This window comes from Leptonychotes weddellii, unplaced genomic scaffold (assembly GCF_054177405.1).
Source record: "Leptonychotes weddellii isolate Sample4059 unplaced genomic scaffold, ASM5417740v2 HiC_scaffold_93129, whole genome shotgun sequence".
Taxonomy (NCBI): domain Eukaryota; kingdom Metazoa; phylum Chordata; class Mammalia; order Carnivora; family Phocidae; genus Leptonychotes; species Leptonychotes weddellii.
In genome coordinates, this window is record NW_028064873.1 from 1 (window position 1) to 389 (window position 389).

At 48.3% G+C, this 389-nt stretch overlaps 1 protein-coding gene across 1 annotated transcript; it reads left to right on the forward strand.

Moving 5' to 3' along the window:
• Positions 1–70: 70 nt before the first annotated feature.
• On the forward strand, positions 71–386 carry LOC102749949 (histone H2B type 1-F/J/L-like; the record flags this gene model as incomplete). Its single annotated transcript, XM_081811679.1, has 1 exon — positions 71–386. A coding segment is annotated over exon 1 (217 nt), but the record flags the coding sequence as incomplete, so codon positions are not given.
• Between the last annotated feature and the right edge of the window lie 3 nt (positions 387–389).

The window sequence follows — 389 nt, forward strand, 5'->3', positions numbered from 1 at the left end:
CAGGTTTGTAATTCCTAATTTACATACTATTAATCTATTGGCCACATTGGGTCCAATGAAAATGCAGCTTTTTGAACTTTCATTTGTATATAGGTGCTTTTAATATTCTGGATTTTCGTCTTCCTTTGTTTTTCTCGGTGGTCCCAATTTCTCTAGTTTTGAGATTACCATGCCAGAGCCTGCTAAATCTGCTCCGGCCCCGAAGAAGGGCTCCAAGAAGGCGGTGACCAAGGCGCAGAAGAAGGACGGCAAGAAGCGCAAGCGCAGCCGCAAGGAGAGCTACTCGGTGTACGTGTACAAGGTGCTGAAGCAGGTGCACCCCGACACGGGCATCTCGTCCAAGGCCATGGGCATCATGAACTCGTTCGTCAACGACATCTTCGAGCGCA